General features: G+C 41.6%; 3 protein-coding genes across 3 annotated transcripts; 1 reads left to right on the top strand and 2 right to left on the bottom strand.

Moving 5' to 3' along the window:
• Window positions 1–3,156: 3,156 nt before the first annotated feature.
• zbtb42 (zinc finger and BTB domain containing 42) lies at window positions 3,157–11,032 on the top strand. The gene is made up of 2 exons (XM_067613924.1): window positions 3,157–3,813; window positions 5,076–11,032. Exon 2 carries the CDS (start codon window positions 5,090–5,092, stop codon window positions 6,683–6,685), a length of 1,596 nt encoding a protein of 531 aa, XP_067470025.1. The 5' UTR covers window positions 3,157–3,813; window positions 5,076–5,089; the 3' UTR covers window positions 6,686–11,032.
• Window positions 11,033–15,566: 4,534 nt separating this feature from the next.
• siva1 (SIVA1, apoptosis-inducing factor) lies at window positions 15,567–20,874 on the bottom strand. The gene is made up of 4 exons (XM_067615110.1): window positions 20,623–20,874; window positions 20,065–20,253; window positions 16,841–16,994; window positions 15,567–15,792 (listed from the first exon to the last, which is right to left on the bottom strand). Exons 1-4 carry the CDS (start codon window positions 20,741–20,743, stop codon window positions 15,744–15,746), a joined length of 513 nt encoding a protein of 170 aa, XP_067471211.1. The 5' UTR covers window positions 20,744–20,874; the 3' UTR covers window positions 15,567–15,743.
• Window positions 20,875–21,320: 446 nt separating this feature from the next.
• On the bottom strand, window positions 21,321–25,682 carry adss1 (adenylosuccinate synthase 1). Its single transcript, XM_067615108.1, has 13 exons — window positions 25,405–25,682; window positions 24,362–24,464; window positions 24,213–24,275; window positions 24,074–24,124; window positions 23,884–23,950; window positions 23,608–23,715; window positions 23,449–23,530; window positions 23,233–23,359; window positions 22,968–23,122; window positions 22,252–22,376; window positions 21,987–22,084; window positions 21,714–21,863; window positions 21,321–21,482 (listed from the first exon to the last, which is right to left on the bottom strand). Exons 1-13 carry the CDS (start codon window positions 25,591–25,593, stop codon window positions 21,430–21,432), a joined length of 1,371 nt encoding a protein of 456 aa, XP_067471209.1. The 5' UTR covers window positions 25,594–25,682; the 3' UTR covers window positions 21,321–21,429.
• Between the last annotated feature and the right edge of the window lie 31 nt (window positions 25,683–25,713).

The following is a 25,713-nucleotide window of genomic DNA, read 5'->3' as shown; positions in this document are numbered from 1 at the left end:
ATGATCTTTTCTCACTTTTGAAGACACATCAATTATTCTTCTATCTGTGTGTATAACATAGCCTTGGTTATCATGTTCAATTTTAAGTGGGGCAGTAAATTATAAATGCGCATGATGTCAAAATGCAAAGCAGTGATTGTTGCGCAATATATGATAAAATATTGTTGCAAGAACAGGATAGCAGGGACAGCTGGCAGCGCTCTCGCAGTGATGAAAAACTTATTGGCCTCTGCCCTCCGTCTCTCAGCCTCCTCTGTTGTCATTTCCCCTCTTTGTCACTTACACTGTAATGTGTTCCCCACTGCTACTATGCGTCAGCCTTGCCAAGCTGTTCCTGTCATACAAACAGAGCTGACTGAGGGTATCCCATATCTTCTGCTGTTATTCAGCCCTCCTCCTCCTCCTCCTCCGCCTCCTCCTCCTCCTCCCCATCCTCCTTCGCCGCCGCCGCCTCCTCCTCGCCTGTCTCTGGTCTGGTGATGGGAATGCCTACCCTGTGGTTTTTGAAGGTTCAAAGCAACAAGTAACAAGATCAAAGTCCTGTCCAGAGTTGCTCTGTTTAGTTTGTGAGTTAATAATGTCTTTCCCATCAAAGACTCATCTGATCTCTTTTCTTGTCTTCTTGCAGTTTCACAGAATGTTACGAACCACAGACCTTAATGGGTTGTTGAAGGAGAATGGATGTTGTGCAGTAGCAACAATTAGACACAGAAGGGCAGGAGGGCCATAATAGGGAGGAGGCGGGGGGTCTTACCAGCACAGCATCTCCCGGCAACTGCAGTGCAATGTTGATAGTACTGTCACATTATTTTCCAGGATCTTTAATCCACCTGCAGCTTTGCCTACAGCACTGAAATTCCAAAGCTCTATTGTCATTTGCACAGGAATTAAGATGCATTGCACACTTAAATTCTTACCTTGCTGTCCTCTCTGATTTCCATACATAGAAAAAAATACTTAAAAGTCAAGTCAGTTGAATTTATATAGTTTAAAATCACCAATTTGCCTCAAAGGATTTTTCAGTCTGTAAAACACATCATATCCTCTATGTTTAGATCCCATATTTGGATGCGGAAAAAATTACACTGTACAGAGGAGTCCAATGTAAAAAAGTTGTGTCCGACAGTTGTGCAAATCTCTACCATAACCAGTGGTGGAAGATGTATTCAAATCCTTTACTTAAGTACAAGTCATACTATAGTATAAAAATTCTCTGCTACAAGTCAAAGTACACAAGCATTATCAGTCAGATGTACTCACAAAGTAAAAGTATTCATTATAATGGCCCCTTTTTGAAAATTGTATCATTGTTGATGCATTAATGAATGAGCAAGAATTTAATGTTGCAGCAGGTCAAGGTGGAGCTAATTTCTACTAATTTGTTAGGTAGTCTAATTTTTCTAAACTGCCATCATATCTAATAAGTAATGCAAATACAAAATGTGTTTTGTATTTCAAATGTTAATCTTGAAAGTAACTATTGTTGTCAATATTTGACTCTGAAATGTAGTAAAATAGGAGCATAAAGTAGCGTAAAATATAAATATTCAAGTACAAGTACCGTCCAATTAATTACACTTAATACTTAATGTTAAAGCTTAATGACAGTGCTTGAGTAAATGTTACTTTCCACAACTCGGGTGTGCAACAGTAGAATGAGACTGTACAGTGTATTTAGACGCGTGTGTAAAAGAGTTCAAGAAAAACTACACAAACCAATATATTTCATTAATTGATATAAATCAATCTTAACTTTCTGCAGGTGATTTTTTAATCAGGATGCATTACAAGCATCCTCAGACAAACACCTACAACGCAGCTGAATCTCACCCCTGTGATGAGACTTGGGTCCAGTGGGGAGAGGGATGTGGTTCAACTGTGTGGCTGGATGGCTGGCTGGTTGGCCGGTCAGGCTACACTGGAATGCGGGGTCTTTTGTTTGTCTGAGAGAGGAGTGGGTCAGGGGGAGAATGCCATTGATGATTGCAGAGAGGAAGAATGAACCTCCAGGAAGTGTTCTCTCTCTCTGCCCGCTCCCCCACTCTCCCACTCTCATTCTCTCTCCCTCTTTCTCTATCTTTTTCTGTGTGTGAGAACCTTCACCGTGCTGAGCCTCACTCTCTGAGGCCACGGTCCCCAGGCACAACCACTGCTTTGTCTTGCCCTGTGAACACACACCCCTCCTCTACTGGGCGCCTACGTTTGCCAGGGCCAGAGAAACACAGGGCCACTGCTCCTATTCTTATCCACATCGCTGCTCCTGCGTGGATGGTGTGTGTGTGTGCGTCAGCGCTGAATGGTAAATTGTTTTTCATGTGGCACACACATCAGTATAAACATTTAGTTTACTGGCATTTTGTGACAAGTAAGAAGTCATTTATCATTTTGTTTCTTGCTCTGTGCACCATAATTTACTAGCATCCAATTACGCTTTCAGACCAAATAAAAGGAAATGCCTAATTTTATTTAGAGAGCATGACACTGCCTTGCTTATGATCATCTGGACATGAACAGAGTGAAGATATCCACCCTCTGTAACATAACAGCCGGACTAAAAATGGAATAAAGCAGTAAGTGGATAAGAATCTAGCCAGTGGCCCCTTCCGACCAGTGGCTGCCGCCTCCCGTCACATTGCTCATTCCCCTCTGTGTCAGAAGGTTGTGAGGAGCTGCAAATGGCCCTTTCAAAACACACGACAGCTGGAACACAGGGCAAAGGTGACCGAGGCAGTTGGGGGAGCACAGTGAGGGACAGGATGAGGAGGAGGGGGTTGGGAGGTGGGGTATGGAGGGGGTGGGGGGGGGGCACGAGATGAGCAGCTGCAACCTCGAGCCTGTTTCTCCACTGTGCCGCCACCTCTAGCGTTAACAATTACTGAACAGACTCTGCTGGTAAAAAAAAAAAAAAAAAAAAAAAAAAAAAGTATCGATTTTTCAAACTTTCTCCACTTAAATCAGCATCATTCCTGTCCAATTTAGGCTAAATAAATCCCAGCCAGGACCTGGTGTGGTCTGGGAAAACAAAGGCGCTGGGTGGTTTGGTGCCAGGGAATTCCACAACTCAAAGAAGGATTAGAAAGCACAGACCTTTAAAGTTCCCAAAAGCACTGACACTCCAAATCACAATGCGTGATTTATAATTCTTTTATCAATTTAGATACTTTAGATACAAAAACGTGCTTCTTTCATCCACAGGCAACATTGTGGGAAGCTTGTTAGGTTAATCAAATTAACATTCTGGATTTGAACTTTATAAATCCCAGTATCTTCAAACAGGTCTGGATACCCCTGAGAAAAGGAAAAAGCAAACAGTTTCTTCAGTCAAAACAACACAATTTAGAGTTTTTAATGATTAGAAAAGAGAGCAAAATAGCCAGACATATAACCACATCCACTTCTTAAAAATACATGACTAATCTTTAGTCTAAAACTCAGCAGTTGCTCCACTCGTCCGCTTCCTTCTCTTTGCCACACTTGAGGACTCTCTGCACTGAAATCCCTCCTCCCCCCCTCTGTTCATGGGACAGGTGTTGTAATTCGACAGCCAATTGATGTTCCCAATGTACACTGCTACTTGCTGCCGCTGTGTGAATTCACGGAGTAGTACAGAACTTATTGTGGCCGGGTGATATCGCGAGACTTGTGCCATTATCAACCTGCTTGACACACAGCAGCGCTGAGTGCAGCCTGCCTTGCCAGGGTCGGACTGTGAAGCTCAAGAAACGACAAGGAGAAGCGAACATCTGGCCGCACATCATGAAAGGACATCGGGGCTTCTAGGAAAAAAACACGACGAACTGGGGGGAAATAAATGTAAGTACTGCGTTTTTTGTGCTTTGAAACGGGGAAAGCGAAAGTTAAAGAGTGTCCCCCCTCGCCGCTTCGTTCAGCGCAATTGGCTTTGCTGTGAGTTCCTCTGCTGTTTAAAAGGCTCCCAGCAATGCGTTTCCCAACACGGACATGGAGCTCGGTTTACTGCGCTCTTGGCCCTGCTGTCTCTTACTTGCACTTTTCCTTTTCCTTTAAAATAATCTAACTGCTGCGCGCAATAGTATTACGCTGCTGCACTGTGGGCTCGGCAGCATCAAACTTTAATATCTAATTGACTCGAGTTAAAAAAAAACAAAAAACATCTGCATTTTCTATTGTGAAATAACCCCTTTAAACAAATATTTCACAGTTGTGCGCGTGTGTCTGATGAGTGCGTAAAAGCGTTTTATTCTCATCCACGGTTGTCGGCTGCAGTTTTCTTTGGTGATACATTACTCGATTAAAAAAAAAAAAGTTGGAGATGCCATGCAATCTTTTGACACTTATATATCTACCCTTTATCTATTATTATTTTTTTTTTTTACTAGTTGTGTCTTTTTTGGACCGCGTCGCCCGGTGTTAACATATGGCATAAAGGGGAGCACAGCTGGAGGTAGCGTTTCCATTGCGGTGATGTCAGAGCAGCTGACTCCACAGCTTGCAGTGTAATTAGCAAACAGAGCACCAGTTTACTCACTCTGCACTGGTCTTATTTTTTCACGTTTAGCCTCCTTCCCTGATGGACGGCTGGTATCATTCCCAGTCTCACTTGCTTGTTCTGTAAACACCGCTGTTTTGTGTGCGCTTGGAAACGCGCCGGTGCGTCACTTTTCGCAAATTTTGGAAGCTCTAGAAGTAAGCTGCCCACTACAAACCGGAATACTTTGAGTAATTTGGAGAGTGGATCCCTTTACACCGTGATACATGGGTGGGTGAGCGCAGCGTAGCGTATCCTGCACCACTGGAAAGAATGTAAAACTAATGTTTTCAAGTTGGAGAAACTTATTATAAAAGACTATTAGATCATTTATAAATCTTTCGAAATTCAAATGTGAAAGTGAGAATCATCTTTAGGAACTTTAATTGAAAATGTGAGAGTTTTAAGAGACGGTATGTTTGCTGACACTTTGAAATCATTTGCGCTATTTGGCTCAAGTTACTCCTCACGTTTTCTCTGGTTTTGGTGAGTTCGTGTTCGTGCTCCGCTTTACCCTCTAAATGGCATTTCGTTTATCCAGTATCCTGTTTTTCCTGTTTTTCATCAGGTTATGAAGGAAGAATGGAGTTTCCAGACCATAGCCGCCAGTTGCTGCAGTGTCTGAGTCAGCAGCGTCACCAAGGTTTCCTCTGTGACTGCACTGTTCTTGTCGGGGAGGCTCGATTCAAAGCGCACAGAGCAGTGCTGGCCTCCTGCAGCATGTACTTCCATCTCTTCTACAGGGACCAGCTAGACAAAAGGGACGTTGTGCATCTCAACAGTGACATTGTGACAGCCCCGGCTTTCAGTCTGCTCCTTGAATTTATGTATGAGGGGAAGTTGGAATTCAGCACTCTGCCGGTGGAGGATGTCCTAGCAGCAGCCAGTTACCTCCACATGTATGATATAGTCAAAGTGTGTAAAGGCAAGCTTAAAGATAAGGAACTTTCCTCCCTTGATGAAAAGATGGGTGAGGGTTTTGGACTCAGCTGTCTGGACAGGGAATATTCCTCGGATGGCGAGCTGCACAGTAAGCAGCTCGGCCGGCGACAGCCCCAGACACAGTCTCAGGGGCTTCACAGGCCCCCCCCAGCAGAGGAGTTTGACATGGACAACAGCGAAGTCAGGCTGGCTGTCACAAATTGTGATAGGTCTACACAGAGCAGGCAGAAGGCAAACGGTCACTCTGGCAGGTCCCCGGACCTTGTAGGTGTCAATTATGTGTCAGCAGAGGCCGAGCCCTGCGTCCAAACAGCTGGAAAAACAAAAGCTGATGTCAGTAGTTCCACCGTATCGCTGTCCCAGAGGTCCCGGGCTTCAGATGACATGGACTGTGCACTGGATTTGTCTTTCAAGCCTCTGTCTAGCAGAGATCCCTTACACCCCTCCTACGTCTCGGGACAGCTGGCCCTCGACAGCCAGCAGCAGGGCACTGAGCCACTTGTTAAAGACGAACACGACTTGCTGTCAGAGCAGGAGGACAGTGAGCCGATGAGCCCTGAGAGCCAGCGCTTTGGGAATAGTGCCAGGAGCTCAGTGGTGACAGGGTTCGCTGCCCTCTTCCCAGGCAACAACGGCTCCACAGCCGCCCTGCTCTCCCAGGAGGAGGACCTGATGGACGAGGAGGGGGAGGCCTGCAGAGGGAGGGAGGGCGCCCCGGGAAGGGAGGTAGAGGAGAGGAGGGGTAGGCTGCTGGGGGACAGCGAGGAGGAGGAGGAGGACGACTTGGCCTCTTCAGACATCTCCACCTCCAGCGGGGTGCTCCTGCCCCCGGGGCAACAGGTGTGTGTGTGCCCCCTTTGCAGTAAAGTCTTCCCCAGCCCCCATGTGCTGCAACTGCACCTCAGCTCACACTTCCGTGAGAAGGACAGCGCTCGCTCCAAGTTGTCCCCCGACGGCTCGGTTCCCACCTGCATGCAGTGCAACAAGACCTTCTCCTGCATGTATACCCTTAAGCGCCACGAGCGCACACACTCTGGCGAGAAGCCATACACCTGTGGCCAGTGTGGCAAGAGCTTCCAGTACTCCCATAACTTGAGTCGGCACGCTGTAGTTCACACACGTGAGAAGCCTCACGCTTGTAAGTGGTGCGAACGGCGTTTCACCCAGTCTGGGGACCTCTACCGCCACATCAGGAAGTTTCACTGTGGCCTTGTCAAGACTCTTGCCATTGGATAAAACACCTCTCACCAGTGCCATGACATTAGACAGAATGTCTTTTCATACACTGAATACTACTACTGAACAATCTTCCCATTAGTATACACATGTTGGCAGTCTGCTGGAGACATATCTTTTGGATTCTACCCCATGTGGTATTTCTCATGTTTTAAAGATGTAGCAACTTAAAAACTGGAGCTGTTTTCTGAGCTGGACTGTGTCATAGGTGTACATGATGGTCAGAGGCTGACAGTTGAAGGTGCACAGGCTGTTCAGATTAACATGGGTGCTGTGAAACTCAAGCTGGATCAGTGTCTGGAAGGTGAACAAATCAGATGATGCACTTGTTTGTTTCTGTCTTGTTTGTGTCAATCTGTTTGAGTTTATTTGAGGAGTATATTTGCTGAAAGAAAGGCATCTTATGTTCATACCCTATGGGGGATAGCTAATGCTAACATATGTTAATACAATCGTCAAGAGTGAGTGAGACTTTATTTGTGCACATGGGAGATCAGAACCGTCCATGAGTAGCAATATATGATTTTTTTTTTTTTTAACTCCTACATTATTATTATTATTATTATTTTATTATTATTATTATTATTATTTATTTTGGGATTTGTTTAGTCCTTAACAAGTAAACTATCATAAGGCAGCAAAACTAATGAAGTTTGACTACTGGAAGTATGATTATTTTTTCATGGAAGTAGAATTTTTTGTTCGGTTGAAATGAAGTTGGTTACAGTTTTATGTTCAATGAAAGGCAAGAAAACCATCATATCACCAACGTTTTTTTTTTTTTGTTTGTTTTTTTTGCCTTGGAGAGAATTACCAGCTCTTTGGTTGCTAATGTGAGCAGGCGCATATCAATGGAATGACCCTCTAATTGCTACTTTAAAAAGAAGTTGTATAATCAGAGGAGGGATGGAGAGTAGTGAAAAGCTACAGCTAATGCCTGTAACACTGGTGCCTACTGAAATTCTTAACACTTCACCTAGTGTACTTACTTAAACAAGATTGAGACATATTGCCATGCCTTCTTGTCATAATCAGTGAGTTTCCAAGGCCTTTTTTTAAAAAAAAAAAATCTGGATTAGACTGACTCCGCATACCAGGTGGTAACAAAGGTGATTGTCTACTCTGAAATGCCAATTGATCCATGAGTGCCCTTAATTAAATCATTTACAAGAATGTGGGGGAAAAAAAAAATGTAAATCACGCTCCTGTCAATTAAATCTTTAGACTCATTTGGTTAAAAAAGGAAATAGGTGCCAGTAAATTACCTTGTTATTTCCTGGTATAAAGAAAAGGGTACACTGACACGGTGTTTTGGGCAAACCCTCAGGAGGCAGGGAGGGGACAGAGAGGAGACAGGTGGATATTCAGTGCTGTGTGCGAGTGTCTCAGCCAAGGATGTCTGCGTCTGTTGGTTCATCAGAGCCGTGCTCCACGTGCCATTCTGCTCAACCTACTGACTTTCTTTCTTTCAATTAACCTTTTCACATTATCGACTCTTCTTACTGTATGCGTGTACGTTACTACTGATGAAGTTGGAGCCTTTAGTGATAGCTGTCCTCGAAAAAAAAAAAAAAAGAGTCTTTGGGCAGAGAGGAGCGTTTTGAAGAGCTCAGTCTGTTCAAGTAGTTGCTAAGTGGATTCTTAACAGGGGCGTAGCACTAAAAGTTTGTGATATTTGTCTAATCTGTCCTGAGAAGACTTGATCAGAATTTATTTATTAGTTTGACTTGGTTCAGGGTTTACTATAGGTGTAGTTCTTATTTCTATAAGCTTGAAAGATGTTGCGTCTTGCCTAGCGATCTTGGTACTCATTAACTGGTATTGGGGCTGTCTGTTCATTTTCTCTGTGCAAATCGAGTTACTGTAATTGTATGTAGAAAATCTCCACGGAGCATTCAAGATTTGTCACATGGAACATAGAGAAGCACTTGTTTTTAGCATGCATATAGTTTCAACACTATTGTCTAGGCTGCTATTTCTTACTATTTGTATATTTAATGTAAATATATATTCTATTTATCAAGCTGTTTTGTTTTCCGTGTTACAACACACGTAAGGTCGAGTCGAGAGAGAGAGAGAGAGAGAGAGAGAGTCAGGTGTCTTATTAAGGCTGCGGTCCTCTTAAAGCGTCACGTCTTCCCAAGAGAGTTCTGGTTCCTTTTTCCATATCCAAGACTTGATTGAATTCCGCCTCACTACAAATCACAACAGTTAACACCGCCCCGACTGCTGTTCTGCCACAGGAAACAGTTGTTCACAAGCACAGCCGCTCTGATACGGCGTAGGCTACCTATAGAAATGAGACAATACAGGCATTGTCCCCCCACGCCCCAACCCCAACTCCCCCCCCCCCCAAGTCCCAGGTAGTTCTCAAGGGATCATTGTGTATCTCTCTCCTAGCTGTGGGGAGAAAACGCAACGCAAGTCTCTCTTTGCACTTTTCTGTATTGAATGGAGCTGTTGGAATGTGAGAAATGTATTTAGCAAAGGGAGACCAAGGAGACTGTAAACAGGTGTATTGTTTGGAGGCATCAAAGAACAGCCCCTCCCCTCTATCCCAGCATGCAGTAGATAAACGCCTCATTGTTCTTCTACATGGAGGAGATACCACGGTGATTTGATTGCACATCTATCACGAGAATATCATAATTATCACAGTATTGTTTTTCCAAGTGCTAGATTTAGAAATGTTGAGACTGACAATAACATATCTGGCAACTGTGATTTTATTAACAGTAGAAGTCAGATGTACAGTAGGTGTTGATTACCTGTTCATTTCAACATAGACACCTTAAGGTGTTTTTTTTCTTTTCATTCATTTTTTTTTTCTTTTACATTCATCACCAAGACTTCTTTCAGGACACAGTAATGAATTCATTTGTGATTTCTCTGCATTTGCAGTGGTTTGTCAGCATTTTTTAATGGAGGAGCCCAAGTCAAGATTTCATTCTATTCCCTAAACCTGCTGTCAGCAATGAGGCTTGAATGATTGGGGCTTGCGTGTAATTCTACAAGAAATGTGATCCGGCTCCCTGTTTACTTGCACAAACACTCCGGTTGCAAAAAAAACATAACCGTGGTAGTTTAATCACTTCGGTTAGCCAACAAAACAACAGATTTATTTCAGATTCATAGTGGTCGTGTTGTGTTGATACTGTACATTTCAATCAGAACACACAGGAATGTAGATTTTGTCACAATTTCAGTTGTTTTTTTTTTGTTTTTTTTTAAAGGAACATTTCTAATGTGGCGCAAGTTACATTGCTTGATTCTCTAATGTACATGTGTACAAAGGTAGAAAAACTAACAATATGTAAAGAATTTGTTTTCTTTTTATTGTTTCAAGTCTTTATTTATACCTCCAGGATGATCACCAAATGTGCCTTGTAGACACACTAATAGGTGTTGCATCTGGAGAAGCCCTTTTTCTATATTGTACATTCTGCCCTCGACTGCGGTGGTAAAGTTCACATCACAGCAACAGTGGCCCACTGATACGAAACAATTCACATCTGTTGTTCCTGTTTTTTTTTGTTTTTTTTTATCCTATCAAAATGTTAAATCAGACAAACTAAAAGTTGGAAGTCCATTTATTTTTTGCTGCTTTGCGGGAGATTACATTGAGGTTTTGAGATTTATTTGACCATTTTTGTTTTTGTGAATAAATCAGTTTTGGACATGTTAAACTGAAGACAAGCATCTTTGTGTTTTGGCTTGTATTAGCCAATACAATTGGGAACTAACAGTCTGTTCCTTAGTTAATGTCACTGTTGAATGTGAAACACTGAGATTTTGATTGTTGACTTTTATGGAAACAGTGCTACTCTTGATTGAGGGCTATGTTTGCCTAACTCATGCTGTATGATCTTTAAGTCTAAAAATGACTTTATACTGATACTGGAATTTTGTCCTCTGCAGGTTACAACTGTGAAATTGTGTATAATCATGAGAAATATTTATTATTTGCTTCTTGTGCAACATTTGACTGTCTCAGTTTTAATTTGGTTAAAAAAAAAACAAACAAACTTCTAAATGTCAAACGAAAATCTTTTTAATAGAATTTGTAGAAGTGCCATTAGAATTTAATATAATTTTTTAATAAGAAAGGTATATTTTATAGTAATCAATTGCTTCAGTGTTAGTGGTGTAGAGATTAGTGGACAATCTTTATGCAGAATTGACATTGCTTAGATATTGAGGCAATTTACTTTGATCTATAACTGTATGTGCATTTCATTTGTTTGCGCTTTTGGAGTGTGCTTGTGTGTGTGTGCTGTGGAAATGTGACAATCTTGATTTAGGTCTTTATTAAGATTATGCATAGAATTAAATGGAACAACTTTCTTCCTTTTGTGTGGATTTCATTCATTTCTGTCACACTGATTTCACACTTAAGTAGTTGATTTTTTTGTCATACTTGTGTGTGTATGTATATATATCAGACAAAAAAACCCAAACCTGATTAGAAGCACAAGATGAGTTTTTAATTTAATTGAAGTAGAGTCTGATATACTAACAACCTAAGAATATTATAGAAGAGCCTTCGTCTGAGACACAGCAGCAACAATCAGCCAGACGGTGTGTGTGGGCAGCGCTGCAATGTGTACAGAGACAACAGAATGTGATAATACTGCTGGTCTTACAGGCCCTATCCCTCTGAAACCATAAACTGAGCTCAAGGACAGAGTGATTTCAGGATGGGCCCCCATTGTTCCAGATCTGTTGCCAACACTATCTGAATGAGATAAACCTGGTATAACAAAGCCAGTTGACTTTGACATGTAATTATTACTAACACTCAGCTTGATTGTATCTGCTACAACAAACTAAACTGCATACACACACACACACACACACACACACACATCTATTTAGAAATAAACAAATAGCAAATATGTGTGTCTAATTGAGGAACTTCATGCCAATTCCCTGGACATTTTCAATGGCGAGAACTTTTAATTATTTCCCCGCTGCACCATGAAAGAAATCCAGCTGCTCTGCTACGTGATCCCAATGGGGATGGACTCGGGTTCCCACCACCCTCCCCCCAATCCCAGTACACCCGTTCTGGGAACACCATATAGACAAGGGCCGCATCTAACTGCCCCTGCCCCCCATCTATCCTACCTCCACCCCCACGGCCCCCAAAACCACGGCCCCCAAACCTCGGCCTCATCCCACCACTCTATTGTGTGCGTGGGTAGTAGCTCAGCCAGGCTATTGTCTGGCCCAGCTCCCCAGCACGTACTTTATGCACAAACAGACGACACAGCGGCGCTAGCCAGGCAGCTCCAACATAAAGAAAACAATGTCCTCCCAAGATCATTCATAAACACCCTGAACAGCCCCAGCCAGCTCACAGTAAATAAGGTCCCTCTGCAATGCTGAGGCCGCCTCACACTGTAAACATCCACAGCAGCAGGCCTCAGTGCGCTCACTGGCACCAACATCTCACATCTGCCTAACGGGATACAGGGCTCGGGCTGCCTGGTGTGAGCGTTTTCTTATGGACCAAAACCTTCACATGGAAAGTAGGGACCATGTGATAGGGCTTAGCTGCAGGGTGACGAGCTGGGATATGTGCAGTGTAACTCGATGGTGTAATAAAACATTCCTCTCTCTGAGGCTCAAAGCCTGGCTCATTTAGCTGCAAGCGAGGGTTTTGTGTGTGTGTGTGTTTGTATGTGTGTGTTTAGAGGTACTTGAGAGAAGTTGAGAGGAAAGTTGTAAGTGTCCACCACCTCAACAAGGCCAGCGGTGGGAGCCCTTGACCTCTGAAGGGACGGACTGCCAGGGACAGCTGGTGTGGCCTGTGTTTATTTATTTATTTCTTAACAAAAGACAGGTGGTCACACTTGAAAAGGGCACACAAACACAGACACACAACGCGCTTGTGTACAGACACACACACACACACACACACATGCTCTGGTAGCTTTCTTTTCCTCTCTCCATATTAACGCACACGCATATGGTTATCATCCACTTAATGTGTGAGGAGCCATTCTTTTGACTTTCAGAAAATCCAAATCACATTGCTCCCAAGAAGAAACAGTATTAATTGAATTCTTAATTAGTAATATAATAGTCTGATGTAAAAACCAAAACAAAAAAAATCTCAAAAAGCAGCCATGATTGTCAGATTGTACAACTACATCCACATTTCAACCAGTATTTAAGTTCTTAATCGCAATCTACAACTTAAACCTGGTTTCCTATCAAGTGCTACAAGTGCATAAATACATATCAACTAGTGCTCTCACACTGGGTTTGCCTTTTTTGGAGTGGCTCGCCCTGACAGTGCCAAGACAGTGTGTCCTTGGTCCACTGTACAGCTGTCACTTACTCACACTCGTTGACGCATATTTATAGCAGCAGCATCATTGGGCTTGACGCTCGCCACACTCAGACCACAGCTGGTCCCCAAAAGAATGGGTGAAAGACAAAGCCACGTGCTCCCGCTGGCCGACTGCAGTTGGTCCTATCTGGAGCGCTGTGGGTGATTATGTGGCCCCTTCTCCCGTGCAGACACCCAGACGTACATACACCGGGGAGAAGATGAGGACCATTCTTGGGGAGGTGGTGGTGGTGGTGGTGGGGGGAGTGGGGTGGGTGGGAAGCACACTGTGACCATTTTTTTCCTTTTGGGTGTCACGGATGGGGATGTGCTGAAAACCTTGACAGCTGCACTCTCCTGTTTTGAGCGGTACATAAACTCATCACATCATTATGGAGTTAACAGAGAGCGGAGCATCAGCATCCGCCCCTCTAATAAGTCTACAGTGAACATAGTAAATATTTTAGATGAGAGACAGACATGTCTAATACTTCTGAATGGGATTTGCTCATCATTTCTCAGGTTTAGGAAAGAAAAAATGACACTGGTAACCTCTATGACCAATACTTTCTGATTTAACTATCAAGACAATGACTGACATTATAAGAAGGAAAGATCAAGGTGAATGAAAAGTGGTTGAAGAGGGTATGAGATGGCTCATGAGATGCTGTTCTTTCTGGACACTCTTTTCTCCACTGTTACGCACTGAAATCCTCCATTTCCCCCAGATACCAGGGTAATAAAGTAAAGTCTGATGCTATGATGGATCACAGGAAATTAGCTGAAACAACTGGATAGTGAAGTTACTTTAGGATATGTGAAACAAGGCTCCAGATATTTGTGGATTACTTTGATTCATAATTCCCCACAATGTTACTCATCTTATTACGACAAACTCATCTCCCAGGTCAAAAATCTGCAATCTGATATTAACAGACAGATTTGATATGATCAGGGTGAATGAGTTCTCTTTTGTGCTCTACCTGTAAACCGTTCCTGAGTTCAGAATACATTCAGTGGGCTCAACACAAAAAGTCTAGAGTGAGACTTCTTGTCATGTAAGAAGTTATCATTGGGCTGTACAGTTTAGAATTCTGGTATCATGGATTAAATCAGACATACAAGTACAGACAGGAGGGGTCATGAGTTATTTTAAAACTTCACTATTAAATTCAGTTTTTGACAATAAATACAATCAACTTTATTGGAGATGTTGTGGGCTATTTAAAAATAAGGGCCAGGGAAATAAGAGTTTTTAAAATGGACTTACTGTTTGAATCTTTTCATTTATGTATGTTCAGGGACATTTTAGAGAGCTCTAGTTCTAATAACTCATCAGGGCTGCAAGAAGATAATTTTCATTATTATTTAATCTGTCGATTATTTTTACAATAGTTCGTTTAATTGTGACATCTTCAAATGTCTTGTTTTGTCTGACCAACTGTCCACAAAGATATATTCACAATTCTTACATTCGAGAAGCAGGATATAACCAAAATTTGGTGTTTTTCCTTGATAAATGATGATCAACTATTAAAATTCTCTGCTAATGGACTAATCATTTCCACCCCATAACTCACAATATGCTAACTATTCATGGGCACAAACCACATCCACCTGTTTCAGAGTTATGGATATGCAATTTCAAAAGTATGTCTTCCTTAAAAGTGTACATGTCCACCTCTGAGTTCCTTAAATCCTTATCAAGAAATGTGCAGACAACTTGACGCCTGGCTCGCCAGCAGCTGCCTGTTCACTCAGCCAGAAATCAAGCGGTGCCCTCGGACACCAACTGCAGAGCTCCCCAAAGACTGGAGCCACAACTGGCCCACTGAGCAGGGGATGTGACTCAACAGCTCATAGGCGCATTTGCAATAAGCTCCAGGAAGTGCACTCATCCAAGCTAATATCTATAACACCATGTCATGTGATTGATTTCTATAAAGCAGTGCTGAGGACTTGTGCCACCAAGAACAATTACTCACAGTGTACAATACCTGACCCTGAAACCAGTCATCATCAGTGATGAGCCAGAGCCAAGAGAAAGTGATGACTACACCTCAAGGTCATGTCCAGCAGGGATAATTGTAGCCAAACTGTCTGCTGCAAAGGCCTGGTTTTGTGTAACCTCTGGCTTTACTTGTTTTAATAAATAAATTTGATAGCGGATTCTCAAGGTCAGTCTAGACAAGCTGGATTGGAATTTCATTATCTTCAAGCAAAGACAAAACTTTCATACTTGTGCTAAAAAAATGTTAAATTTGTGCTTTTTTGGCATAGTGAGATAAATGTGTTCTTCCACTGACAAGAGGAGGGTTTACTCTGAATACAGCCCAGTCTGAAAAAAACTCCTCTTTTCAACCGAGTCCTTGAAGTGTGCTGCCATCTGCTGATCTATGCATCTACAACACATGGAGACAGCTGGGTAACCTTTTAGGTAATTGGCAGATATTTGTTCAGACACTCAGTTTTCATTGCAGCTCCTCTTATTAGAATATATTCACTGTGAATGTACTAAAGCAAAAAAAAAAATCTGTCACAACATTTAAGTTTATACAAAAGTGTTCAAGTTTATTTCAGTTACTTTTGGAATGAATTACATATATACAACATTTGGATCACATAAAAAAACAACAACAACAACACAGGTATAAAATGCAGTCTTAGTATATCTCATGTGAGGCAACTATATAAATGTTCAAACTTCTGCTTGAGCTTCCTTTACGTCGAACAACTGCAGCACAGTACTTCATCGTATCGTCCGCTGTAACTGTGGAAGAGAGAGAGAAGAGAATGTTAAAAAAAACAAAAAAAACAACTTCTGCAGCAAAAATTGCAAAATTTGTATTCATTGGCAACGATTTCAACCCTCAAGTAAGCAACTCCCAAAATAGCTTGACACTCATTTCCTCATCATTGTCTGCAGTGATAATAAATATATCCTGATCAGTCTGACAGAAACATACAGCATGTTTGCTAAAAAAAATGACTGTTGTGCTGAGATCCAAACTTCTTAATAAAGAGACTCCAAAAATCTTTGTTTTGAGGATCAAATACTCACCCCCTGCTAGCTTGTGAGTAGTTTGCTTCTCTTCATACTCAAAAAGCTGAATAAGCAGCTAGTAATGCTTCCTGCTTTCTGATGTTTTAACATTCAGCAGATTCATCTTAAGGAGGTCCGTTTGCAACTTGCTGGTATTTGCAGCCGACTAGAACATTTAGAGTTAAGTGGGGTCATGGTTTTGGCCTGCCTATCAGTTATGTAAGTGTCCAATTTCCTTTATGTCAAATGCAATAAATCTAAAAGGACGTTTTTTGTCCTGTGACATTGATGCACACAACCCTACAGTACTGCAGTCTACAGTTCAGAGTGTCCCCATAGCACACTATTCAGAGTACAAGCACAAGAGGAATGCCTTTTACAGAACAGATGAAAAACAACCCCCCCCCTCTTTCCTCCCCCATCTCACATAAACACATCTTTAATGCTAAAGCAAGTGATTTTCCAACTGGCACCTAATTAACCTCAGCATGCACACACACTCAGTTTAACAGGATCCATTGACATTTGAAGCTGGGACTAGTTGGGGGAGGAAAAACCCGCTGCAGCTGGATTCCAGCTAGGAAACACTGATATGTTTTGAGGCTAATATCTGCCTGTCTACATTAGCTGACAGGAATTTGCATTTTAATAAGTTGACACACAAATACAGGTGCAGAAGAGGTGAAGCTTTGCAGACACATGACTACTCTTTGAAGACCTTTGGGTTAAATTAAAAAAAAAAAAAAGCTGAAAGGGAAATCAGACTGTGACCTACTCTATGGTGGTACAGACAGAGCAGCAGAGGCTGGAACAGCTGGAGCACTGTCGGGTACAGGAGGAACAGGCTAGACGGTCACATTGGGAGCATGGTGTCCGGGACCCCAGGCTCTTCTGACACACGCAGCAGCCGGTAGGAGCTGTTGGTGCACCTAAAAAACAAAGCACACACCCGTACAGCACACTGGATGAGCATTTTCAAAAGCGCTTCGGTTTAAAAAGTAAACAAAGTGTACATCCAAACATGTGACAACGCTGACATCTGCTGGTGAAAGACATGAACAGAGCTAACCAAGCCACCTTTTGTATTTTTTTGTTGTATTCAGTTGCTGTGTTTCTATCCAGATGCTTGATGCTTCAACGTTTCTATTTCTTGTTGGCTGACTTGTAAAGTCTGGATAATGTGACCACTTCATATCTACCATGCTTATAGGTTTAAGCTGGGGGTGTCAAACTCAATTTCATCCCAGGCCACATTAATAATAATAATAATAATAATAATAATAATAAAAAACTTTATTTATATAGTGCTTTTCAAAAACAAGTTTACAAAGTGCTTCACAGACATAAAAGAATATACACAATGCAATTAGCTACATATCGAAAAGTTACAAGACAATAAGAAATGGAAAAAAAAGGTGAGACCATTATAATAACTAACTAAATCAATCAATAAATAAAAAAGCAAAGTATTAGCATTATGGTTGCCCTCAAAGGGCCTGTTGTAGATATAAGACTATATAAATATATCTACTCATTATCATTTTACATAATTGCCTCTGCATTCAATTATTATTGGTTTTAGTAATAACTTAATTAATAACTAGCTCTAAAAGCAGAATTCTAGAAAAAAATTATGGCAAGCAGACATTCAAGTGTACAACTATTATACAATATACTGAAAAAAAAAGAAATATACAGTAAGTATTGGTAAGTAATAAAGTCAAAATAACAATGGATAGTTTTGTTCAAAACAGGCATGTTTGGTGTCATGGTGGGGTTTTACATTCTTGCTCTTCATCACGACCACTGTTTGATTGCATTTCAAGCAAAGTGGTCTCACACTTCCTTCAGGCAGAATGAACATGTATTTCTCAGTCCAGTGTTTTTCACTGTCAACCTATTTTTTTAATATGATGACTAGTTTTGAACAAGACATTTTATTTTATCAACCGGGGCTCCTAAATTCCTCAACAACCTTGCTAACCGTGGCGACTAGTGGCAGCTGAATGACGATAGAGATGTGTCTCAAAAGTGGTCCGGGTCAGGTTGCGGTTAAATTTTGTTCTCAGTCCGGATTTAATTGTTTTTCGTCCAGACCAGAGTGCATCTATTATGTATGTATATATGATATAACCATTCTCCTAGATTGTGGACTCAATATCAACAAGTCAGTTTAGAGCTGGTAATTCCTGAACACCTGAGATGACATATACTCACACGTTTATACACGTACATACCAACACATGTTGGGCAAATTATATTCTTTGCAAGCTCTCACAGGCAACATAAAATGAGGTGACATGTGGTTTAGGTGGTTATCGATCACTGGTAATGTATCACATTATAGGTTCACAGCTTTTCAAGTCTGTTCTAAAACAACAGTCAGGTGCCCAAATGAACATTGACATGTTTTTCTTATTGTAATCATTACTCCTGTTCATACAGACCATTAAGAGATCTCTTCATAATGCACTTATACTGGAAGCTTTCCTCCTGTGCAAAAATATATTTAAAAGTTTATTTGAAGATAATTTGAGACTTCAGCCAGCCAAATTAGTCAAGTCAAGTCAGTATCTTTCAAAGTTTGTCTTTTTAGTGCCTAATTCCCCATTTTTGTTATGATCCTTCCACTGCAGCTGAACAGGAAAGCACTGTCTGTTGAGACAAACATGTTTGTACTGTAGAATATATCCACTTTATTTGATTCACTCAGATCGCTGAAGCTTCATATTATCTTCAGATGAACTTCTAAATACATTTTTGTTCAAAACAAGGACTGGTTTTTGTCCGCTATCACTTACGTTGAAAGCATATTATGAGGTGGATCTTTTAATAGCCAGTATGAACAGGAGGAATGATTACAGCGAGCAAAACCTCTTTCAGTGTTCATTGGGCACCTGACTGTTCTTTAAAAGACAGAAACCTCTCATTTAACTACACTCATAAAAAAGCCACTTCAAGATGTACATAAAGTAAGCCAGGCAGAAGCTCCACCGCTTGTCTTTGTTAGCAGCCTGGATGTGTTACTATTGACAGTATGTACAAGATAAACACAAGTTATGTGGATATATTTATGATTAATCTGGTCCACTGTTTTCTATTATGTGTTTACAGTGTTACTTACAGTCTTAATTGGGGTGTAATGAAATTTCTTGAAGTAACACTGAAATGTTCCCTTTGTCAGCTGTTTAAGGGCAGCCACAACTTTTAATATACATGGTTAACAAATTTTTTTTAAAAACATTATAGGTTCCTGAGGGCTGCTGAGCTACTTAGTTTTGGTCTTCAAGAGATCTTTTTTGGGAAGGAGATGTGTCAGTGTTTCCTTCAGGTCCTCCAAAGGAGCCACTTTCACATGCTGTGTCAGTGGACTTCACAGTACCAGCCCCTCATGAGATACAGCTTATATGATCTGAAACGTAAGATCAGCTACTTTTATTGTAGAGCTGCAATGATTAGTTGATCATCAAAAAATTTATTGCAACTATTTTGATAACTGATAAGTCGTTTCAGTCGTTTGTCAAGCAAAAATGCTGAACATCTGATGGTTCCAGCCTCTCAAATGTGAAGATTTGCTGTTTTTCCGAGTTAAGTGAATACCTCAACATTTTAGACCATTAGTTATTCAAAACAAGAAAACTAAAAGACATCTGTGGCCTCTGAGAAATTGTGAATGGCATTTTGTTTCACAACTTTTTAACATTTCATAGACTAAATAATTAGCCTAATGAACTTATCGAAAAATTAATCCGCAAATTGATCGATAATGAAAATTAGTTGCAGCCCTATTTTAGTGCTCTGTTTGAATCAGTAGAGGTCCCCTATTTGGATTTATTTATTCAGTTACTGGCACTCCTGTTGAGGTTTCAGCAACTACTGTCTATCCTGTCATCGACTCAGGACATATTCCAGGTGTACCTTGGATCTCGCCCAATGTGCTTTTTTGAGGGGGGGGGGGGGGGGGGGTTAGAGTAAACTTCAACGCTGGATTTGGCTCACCTGGTGCTCTGGTTGCTTTTGTCAGCCTGCCATCATAACCAATCAGTGTCTGTCCTCTCAGCAATGACTGGCCGCTCGCAGGTGTCTCAGCTGGTCTGGTGGGCTGCGGGTCTGCGCACTTCTCCTCCCCAGTCCATATTGTGCCCACCACTGCCTTGGCACCGTTGAAAAGTAGGCTCTTTGTCTTCTCTGTGAGGAGAATGATGCCAGTGATTAAACATGGAAATAATGTGAGGAAGCTGTTTCTTCGGTACATAAAATGCAGTCTCTGATTTCACGCCAGCAGGCGCTGATGACAAACATGACTATTTAACTCAACAATCGCATTACTTATCGTTATTTCCTTGGTAAAACGACCAAACTACTGAGATGACATGACCTGTACATGGTCAGTCCTTTAGCGATCATTAACAAATGCGTCAAAACAACAAATGAAACTGTTTTATAGGTGTTTAAGGACTTTTTGTTTGCATCGAAACACTGAAGCTCACTAACAAATGTCCGTATCGACGACGCTAACGCTGCAACGCAGCGATATATCCGCTAGCATGCACTTACCGTAGATTTCTTGTCTGTATTTGTTCCCAAACACGCTGTATTGATTCAACTCCTGCTGCCCGACATGTACTTTGTATTGTGAAGAGAAGGTTTCCGAAAAAGGACACGCTCGTTTCGGCATTTTGGCTGTGAAAAAGTCCGAAGTGCTCCCGCTGCTCGGCGTACCAGTACACTTGTTTGTTGCGGGAAAAATGCAAGGGTGGAATCAAGGGGCCAATCACACGAGTCCTTTATTGTCACGTGAAAATATGAAGCCAATCGACAACTGTTTCACTGTAACGTCACTCTTTAGTTCTATAACTTCGTCCACATGATGTTGCTTTCACGGACTGTCGGGAATATTGGAATTTACGCCTTTGAAATGTTAAAACTCAATAGCCGGAACCTCAAGGCTGGATGTTTAACTTGAACTAATGATCATTACACATCTCTCTAACGAGGCTTTATGGTTTCATGTGAAGTATTATCAGTCGATCATGTTCACTTGCATACAGTCAAGTTTGGCTTTACAAATCAAAACAATATGATGGATGATCTATGACCATTATGAATCTATTCTTTTTTATTTGTAAACATTTGTGCTGGTTTAATTAACAGATTTACAGCTTAAAATCAAACCTTATAATTTAACCAAAGAACAGAAACATTTAATTGCAAAAAAAAAAAAAAAGAAGAACACTCAAAGTCTTAGCCACCACTGCTAAGAAGTTACATAGTTGTATTGTTTATTAACTGATGGTCATTTTAGGTGATGAGAATATGCCACATCATCTGTGCTTCCATCAGTGTGGAGGTAAAGTTTTCCCTCTAGAACATCTGGATCATGCACTCTCTGGACTTTCCAACGCCGACCCACTTGACTAAAAAGACAAAGAGAAAGACATTAGAAAAGTTAAAAACTTTGCCATTAACCCACTGTAAAAGTCATAATAACCATCCAAAGATTCTGAGAAAGGAAACAGTGCCATCTAATGGAAATGTTCATTCTAGTTTGGGAATCGCTGACAATTGTTTTCTCCATTCTTGCATATTATGTTTGTGTGTTGTGCAAGGTAAACATGTGCGTGCTTGTTGTATTGTGTCAAACCTACTGGGAACTCCAATGTGGTTCTCAATGAAGCGGATGTAGTTTTGTGCCTTGGCTGGGAGGTCGTTCCACTTCCTGGCAGCAGATGTGTCCGTCTTCCAACCAGGGAAGGTCTCATACTCAACCTCCACTTTCTGCAAAACGTCCATGTTGGCTATGAGTAAAAGAAAATATTTCAATATTGGGTCTTGAATGCCATCCCCACATACATCTACGTTATCTGCGATCCAACTAGGCAGACGGGCTTGTGAGTTATATTTTACCTATTGCTAGTTACCTGGGAAATGGGGAATTCTTTTTCCATTGAGTTTGTATGCGACTCCAACTTTAATTTCATCCAGCACATCCAGAATGTCAAGTTTTGTCAGAGCAATGCTGTCGGAAAGGTAACATGTTATAGGAGAACTGCTTAACATGTGCTGACTATCATTCTCATCATATAGTTTACTCTGTGATGGTGCAGAAAAATGCTTCAATATTCAAACATAATAACCATAATACACCTGTTGATTTCATTTGGTTTAACTGTTCTAGACACTCACGCGGTGAAGCCATTGATCATGTGAGCGTATCTCACAATAACAAGATCCAACCACCCGCAACGCCGCTTCCTTCCTGTGGTTACACCCACCTCATGACCCCTCGTCTGCAGCAGTTCACCTACTGCCTACAAACAAAAGGAAAACAAAGCTTACCTGTTACCTTGGTGCTCATGGACTCAAATTATATCAGACATTAAACAAGCCTATAAAAAAACTTCAAAATATGATACTAGTGCATTATTAATATACACAGCAGAGTACAATAAAACATCACAGGGGTTGGGGGACAAAGTTTGAACATCTTAACTTACATCACTATGGTCAGTTCTCGTGACAAGTAACATAACCCCGGCTCACACAGTAAATATATCCTGAACCCACACTCTGGCCCTAAATTTATCCCTGTGAACATGTGACCTGCATAAGAGGTAAAGAGTGTTTGACCCGTCTCTCGCAAAATTTGACAGCTGCACTCAGTCAGCAAACGCCCCCCCTCCTCCTCCTCCTCCGCCAGCCCCTCTGCCTGTGTGTCAGCCACATGACCAGGAATAAAATATACATGTCAAGCTCAGTATCTGTGTGTTACATAACATGTCATGTGTTTCTTCCTCATACAATAAGACACGGCAGGCGAGGAAGACACGTGAGAACATCTAGTTTACACATCCCAAACACTATTGTTGATTTACTTAAGTGATGTGATACCAAGATCTTACATTGAGTTGTTCTGTGGGGAAGGCTCCAATTCCCACCCTGGTGGTGTAGGCCTTTGCTACACCAAACACATCACCAATATTCAGCGGAGGGATGCCAAGACCAGTGCATGCCCCTCCCACGGTGCAGTTTGATGATGTCACAAAAGGATATGTGCCTAAAGAGAAAAAATTAGCTCGTTACAATAGCTTGAACTACTTTGCAAATCCAAAATATCACATATACATTTCAAACTAAATCCATCTCATAATCCGCTGATAATCCTACCAAAGTCGATGTCGAGGAGAGCAGCATTGGCCCCTTCAACCAGAATTTTCTTTGCGGATCCATGAAGAGCTTCATACATGTAATAGACCCCATCTCTAACCATCGGCCGCAATCTCTCAGCATATTCCTGCACGAAACAAGGAAACAGAAATATGTTTTCCTGTCGGGAGCAGTGACAATAAATCACCTTTTAACATCCCTTTCATCAGTGTCTACCTTGAGTTTTTTCAGTTGGTCCTCAACGTCAACTGTCAAGGATGGATACATGGACTGAAACTGATGGACAAGGTTCTTGAATCTGAAAGGATCCAAAAAGAAAACTCATCAATCACGTCACACGGCTGGGGCCGAATTAGTCAGAGGTTGTTTCCCTACTTGGTAGAGAAGTCCTTAAAGTCACCCAGGAGGTCACAAACACGTAGGCCAGTGCGAGATGCTTTGCTGGAGTATGCAGGGCCGACGCCCTTCTTGGTTGTTCCAATGCTGTCATAATAAAACAAGTGATTTGAAAACACATTTGGAGTTATCATAGATTTTGGTTATCATAGATTTGTATTCATTGTAAAAACACATTGGTGTATTTCGTAGCTTTGGGCAAAATTTTGGAAGGTCTGAACCTTCTCCTGCCCTCATCGCCATCCCCATACTTACTTCTTTCCCTCTTGTGCCTGTCTTTCAGTTTCCTGTAAGCCATCGACAACCTGGTGGAAATCAAACACTGTGGAGAGACATGAACAAAACATAACTTTCACAGACTCTTAGAAAATGATGATTTATGCAGGCTTTTCATATTTTAATGAAGTAAACTTTCATAAATAACTAACTACACAACTGTACGTACCAATGTGCGCTCTGTCTGAGACAATTAGTCTCTTCTCCCAGCCTTTCAGACCTGACCGAAGAATGCAAACAACAGGAGTTTACACCAATCTTTAACACCAATGTCATATGTGTTTAAGTGTATTTTTTACTCAAAATACCTTTCTTCTCATTTTTATCACCCTCCTCAAACAAGCCAGGTAAATGTACGACCACACCGTTACCTACAAGAGCGAAAGAAGGAGATGTTAGTAAGAGTTGATGGTAGACTCATTTTCTTTAACACTACAGATGCTTCTCATTTTTTTACCGATGAGTGATGTGCTTTTGGGGTTGATGATTCCACTGGGGAGGAGGTGGAAGTCGTACTCCTTGCCATCTACTACCACTGTGTGTCCTGCATTGTTTCCCCCCTGTAAATCAAAGTGTATAGTCTAAATGTTGAACAAATACAGTATGACGTTAACTCCCAAGGGCGCCACAGGAGATGAAGCCACATGCATATTTCTCCTCTTATTTCTGTGAGGCGGTGACAAGCAATCCTCTTTCCAATTCACACAGCTTTTCCAGCACCTATTTTAACAGACTTGGCTGGTGCTGGTGGATCCTCTACTCTGTTCCCCCCTGGCTAAGACCTGGCCTTCTCACATATCAAGCCACCCTGAGAATGTGACCTCTCTCTAGCCGAGTGGGCGGGGCTCTCAAGCCTCCAGAACACAGGGTGCTAGTCCTGTCAGGGGAGAAAGTACAACACAGCAACTGTTGGCAGGTTTCACTGTGTCAAAGTCCCGGAGTGACGTCCGATTTCTGACCAGTATTATGTGTCTTGTGTAGCCTTGGCGGACAGCAGCTGACCTGTCTGGAGTTGTTTTTATTATGAATTTAATGCACCTCAGAGTCATGCTTTGCTTCTATAATCTGTTTGATCAGTTGCATAATTCAGTCAGAGATTTACACCTGTTTTAATAGTAGGTACAAGAATCAACAGATAATTCAGGCTTATAAATCGCACTTGCTCACGATAAATGATGAGATTGGCATTCTGGATATGCAAAATGTTTTTGGGGTCCCCATTTTACATAACTTAAATTATTTAGTGCACAATCACAAAACTACAGCACATACTACAGTACATGATTTCTTATAACAGAAAAAGAGGTCTGCAGATAATAAATACAGCATGCTGTTCAATATTTCACAAATCACAGAGGTAAAACAAGTGTTTTCACTCGGTGCACCTGTTGCCGTCGGTAAATGCTGATTCTCTTTAGACATTACGCATCATACAGAAAATGGATAACACGAGCACACGTCCGTGAATGCTTCCCTTAAATCACGAATCCATACATTTACCTGACATCTGCACACAACGTCGGCTTCAGTCGCCAGTAAATCGACGACTTTTCCTTTGCCCTCATCGCCCCATTGCGCACCAAGCACCACCGTCACTTTGTTCCCCACGTCGTTGCGCGCTCGCTTCAGTCCGGTCGCGGCGGGCTGATTCGTGTTTTTGTGGTCTTTAGCCGACCAGGTGACCGACATGATGGTGGTGGCTTTAGGCTGTCCGTCTCAAGAAAGACTAAACCCTCTCCAAGAGTGGCATTGCCATATCTGTAACTCCATAGCCGATGATGTCAGAGACACACGCACAGAAGTACGTAG

The sequence above is a fragment of the Thunnus thynnus genome, chromosome 16, assembly GCF_963924715.1.
Source record: "Thunnus thynnus chromosome 16, fThuThy2.1, whole genome shotgun sequence".
NCBI lineage: Eukaryota > Metazoa > Chordata > Actinopteri > Scombriformes > Scombridae > Thunnus > Thunnus thynnus.
The sequence above is the reverse complement of the archived record's forward strand: the minus strand, read 5'-3'. Positions and strand labels throughout refer to the sequence as shown.

Coding starts and splice junctions, on each gene's coding strand:
- zbtb42 (XM_067613924.1), top strand. CDS start 5,090: ATGGAGTTTCCAGACCATAGCCGCCAGTTGCTGCAGTGTCTGAGTCAG.
- siva1 (XM_067615110.1), bottom strand. CDS start 20,743: ATGCCGAAACGAGCGTGTCCTTTTTCGGAAACCTTCTCTTCACAATAC. Junction 16,995..20,064: donor AAAAGCAACCAGAGCACCAG/GTGAGCCAAATC, acceptor TTTGTTTTTTAG/GTGCACCAACAGCTCCTACC. Junction 15,793..16,840: donor TCTGTCTGTACCACCATAGA/GTAGGTCACAGT, acceptor TCTCTTCCACAG/TTACAGCGGACGATACGATG.
- adss1 (XM_067615108.1), bottom strand. CDS start 25,593: ATGTCGGTCACCTGGTCGGCTAAAGACCACAAAAACACGAATCAGCCC. Junction 23,360..23,448: donor ACCAACTGAAAAAACTCAAG/GTAGACACTGAT, acceptor TGTTTCGTGCAG/GAATATGCTGAGAGATTGCG. Junction 21,483..21,713: donor GAACCACATTGGAGTTCCCA/GTAGGTTTGACA, acceptor TTGTCTTTTTAG/TCAAGTGGGTCGGCGTTGGA.